This window comes from Pezoporus wallicus, unplaced genomic scaffold, assembly GCF_028554395.1.
Source record: "Pezoporus wallicus isolate ANWC-B61680 ecotype Strahan unplaced genomic scaffold, APGP_CSIRO_Pwel_v1 contig_12300, whole genome shotgun sequence".
Classification (NCBI taxonomy): domain Eukaryota; kingdom Metazoa; phylum Chordata; class Aves; order Psittaciformes; family Psittacidae; genus Pezoporus; species Pezoporus wallicus.
The window spans coordinates 1-3,124 of NW_026639414.1; the positions used below are offsets into that span (position 1 = coordinate 1).

Here is a 3,124-nt window from a genome sequence, read left to right on the forward strand (position 1 = left end):
GCTGGGGCTGCTGAACTCCAGTTGCAGAGATCCAGGAGACTGCCCCGATGCTGCTGGGCCGGCTGTGCTGGGACCCGCAAGCTCTGAGGTGGCACTGGTGGCTACAGGGGGAAGCAGGAACATTAAGGGCTTGGCTCCCAGGCCTGGGGCAGGGTAGGCCAGAGCGGTGCCCCAGCCCTCCTGGAGCAGACAGGCTGTGCCAAGCCCACACCAGGCACCCTCTGCCAGGCCTTGCCTGGCCCCTGGCCCCAGCCCAGGGGCACCCGGGTGCTTTGACACTTACAGGTGCCCAGGCCAGCACAGCTCTCACACTCCCAGCTGGCCTCATAGCTGTTTCTCAGGTTCGAGCAGCGTCTGTGAGTGCCCACAGCAGCGCAGGAGCGGCACAGGAACAGCTCCCAGGGCCTGGGGAAAGAAATGGGTTCATGTCTCTAAGGATAAAGTGCCCACAGCATGGGATTGTCCAGCAGAGCTCTTGTTCTCAGCCCTTCTGCTTCGAGCCCTTGCTGAGACAGAGATCCCGTGCCGAGCCCCAGGGTGCAGCTTCGGCAGCTTACCCGTTTGGCTTTGCCACCTGCCTGCCTCCTGGACAAAGGCACTCCCGGGCATCGCAGCTCCCGTGCCTCTGCTGCTGTTCTGCGTATGCGTCGTTGTCTTCCCACGACGCTTGTCTGACGGAGAAAGGAAAATCGATGAGCCCCTGCTGCCCCAGCATCAGGCATATGCAGGGCCTCCCCGCTCTTCCCCCCACACCCTGTTTCCAACTCCTCCGTGGAGCTAAAGCCTACGCTTGGGGGTCGGCGCAGGGCCAAAACTGCGGGAGCAGGTCCAGGCGTGGCACAGTGCTGGCTAGGAGGACACCAACCTTACGGGGACTCGGATCCCCATGGAGAGCATTTCTGTTAGAAACTGTCTCCTATTTTGACACAGAGGGCACACCAAGGAAAAAGCGCCAGCATTCATAGCCTGTCCCTGCAGGAGAAACAGAAAGAGCGTGTGTGAGGCTCTGGTGCTGCTGAGAGCCTGCCGTGCCCGGAGCAAGGGACCGGCTCCTACCTGGATGCAGGCCCTGTGGCACCAGGCGTGTTTGCATGCTGGGCACACCATGGTGCCATAGGTGGTTCTGCCTTCCACAGGGTCCATGCAGATGAGGCAGTTGGCGTCCTCTGGAGCCGCCAGCTCTTGCTGCTGTGGGCGGTGCTCCCAGCAGAAGGAACTAGGGGAAGAGGGAAGGGATGGGTGAGATGAGAAGCGCTGGGTCCTTCCCCGGTGGTGGGGAGAAGGGTAGAGGGGGTACCTGTACGGCAGGAGGTAACCGGTGACGCATTCACCCTCCACGGCACAGGGGAGATGGAACCTGCGGTCGCAGCCCGTCTCCTGGCAGCTGATGGTGGCCCCCCTCTTGCCACACACAAAGCAGACCTGGAAAGCGCAGAGCAGCCCCCATCAGCGGCAGGCTCAGGGTCTCCACAGCCAGACCCACACCTCGGGGCAGGGCGCAGGATGCGGCCCCGCCTGGATCACAGGCCACCGATCCACCTGACAGAGCAGGCTCCTGTGCTGGAGACTCTGTGGAGCTGCTGGGAGCAAGACTTCTCTCCCAGAGCTGGGTGGAAAGGCTGGGATTCTGTTCTTGGTGTCTGGGCTAAGCTCCCATACACCTCTCCTGGCACAAATCACCCTGATCATCTCAGATCCTCACCATCTGGGCTGCCAGCTTGGCTGTATGATAAACCTCTATAGGAAGAAATTCCATCTCTTCTTCCTGTTCGGTCCCTCGTGGAAGAAGGTCACTGGCAAAAAGCTGCAGAAGAGCAGAGACAAGGAGCAGATGAGGAGCATGTGGCAGGGCAGGTGCGTTGCAAAGATGAAACCAGCCCCAGAGGAACTCACCAGGCAAAACTTATGAGCACAGATCCAGCGATATCTCAGTTTTGGCCCGCACGTGCCTGGATCTGCCTCTACGCGGCGACACAGAATGCATTCTGGACGGGAGAGAGAGCAAACGCCACCGGGAATGAGCACCTCTGTGGGGCCAGGGATGCGTCCCTGAGGGATTGCCCCCAAGGGCTGCCTAGCTGTCCCTGCCTAGCTGGCTGCTGGGCATGGCTGGAAGCCTTGGAGAGGAAAGGGCCCTGCAGGCATGGGTTTCCCGGAGGGTGCGCACTGCCCAGCCCTGGTCCCGCTTGCCAAGGAGAGGAGGGGCCCTCCCCCAGGGTGGCTTTGGAGCTCCTGCCTCCCCCTGCCAACGCTCCCGGTCCCATGCCGACAGCCTCAGGAGTCCCTCTGCCAGGCTGTAGGAGGGGGACTTTGCTCTCACCGTACTCCATCGCGTCGGGTGTCCTACAGCTCCTTGCGGAGGTGTCAGACATCAAAGGTTGGCAGTGCTGGAGCTTCTTCTCCAAACGCTCCTCTGCTACCTCTGAGGGAGAAGAGAGACGCGGGTGAGCTTGCAGCACAGGCCCAGAGCCCTGCGGTGTGGAGCCCCTTCCTCCCTCGGCAGCCCCCCGAGAGTCCTGTCCCTGCCCTCTACTCCCCGCACCTCACCAGGTCGCAGTGATGCACTGTGCCCAGCGTTCTCTTTTTATAGGCCTGCCCCCCCCCCCCGCACCGGTCAGAGTGGCCTCTGTGACATCAGCACCGCTGGCCTGCGTGCACCCCAAACACGGGCACGGGCATCCTCGGCCACACACCACCCACTGTGACACGGGCCCTTGGCACACAGGTCGCCGGGGCGGCTGCTCCACCTGCAAGCGCAGACTCAAGGGCCAGCTTAGGGACACGGTTTCCTGGTGAACTTGGCGGTGTTTGCTTAACGGTTGGACTCGATGACCTTTATGGCCTTCTCCAACCTAAATGACTCCTGTGACTCTCATTACCATTCCGCTGTTATTTTATCGCCATTTGCTTACGCTATGATTTTCCTTCAATTGTCGATTCCTTACCATTTGATCATCGCTTCATCGTGAAGAAAGCCCTTTTAATTAACCCACCAAGGATGACTTCCCTGAAGAATTCACCTGCGACACCAGCACAAACGCCAAACGGTGTCTGGAGCACAACCAGAGTAGAAGAAAAGGAATGATGGAATAGTTTGGGTTGGATGGACCTTCAAAGGTCATTT

General features: G+C 60.3%; 1 protein-coding gene across 1 annotated transcript; it reads right to left on the reverse strand.

The window, feature by feature from the left end:
- Nucleotides 1–283: 283 nt before the first annotated feature.
- Nucleotides 284–2,330, reverse strand: LOC130602085 (G2/M phase-specific E3 ubiquitin-protein ligase-like; the record flags this gene model as incomplete). The annotated part of the gene is made up of 8 exons (XM_057414637.1): nucleotides 2,321–2,330; nucleotides 1,894–1,985; nucleotides 1,703–1,804; nucleotides 1,298–1,443; nucleotides 1,057–1,216; nucleotides 866–972; nucleotides 558–671; nucleotides 284–405 (listed from the first exon to the last, which is right to left on the reverse strand). Coding segments are annotated over exons 1-8 (853 nt in total), but the record flags the coding sequence as incomplete, so codon positions are not given.
- Nucleotides 2,331–3,124: the final 794 nt, after the last annotated feature.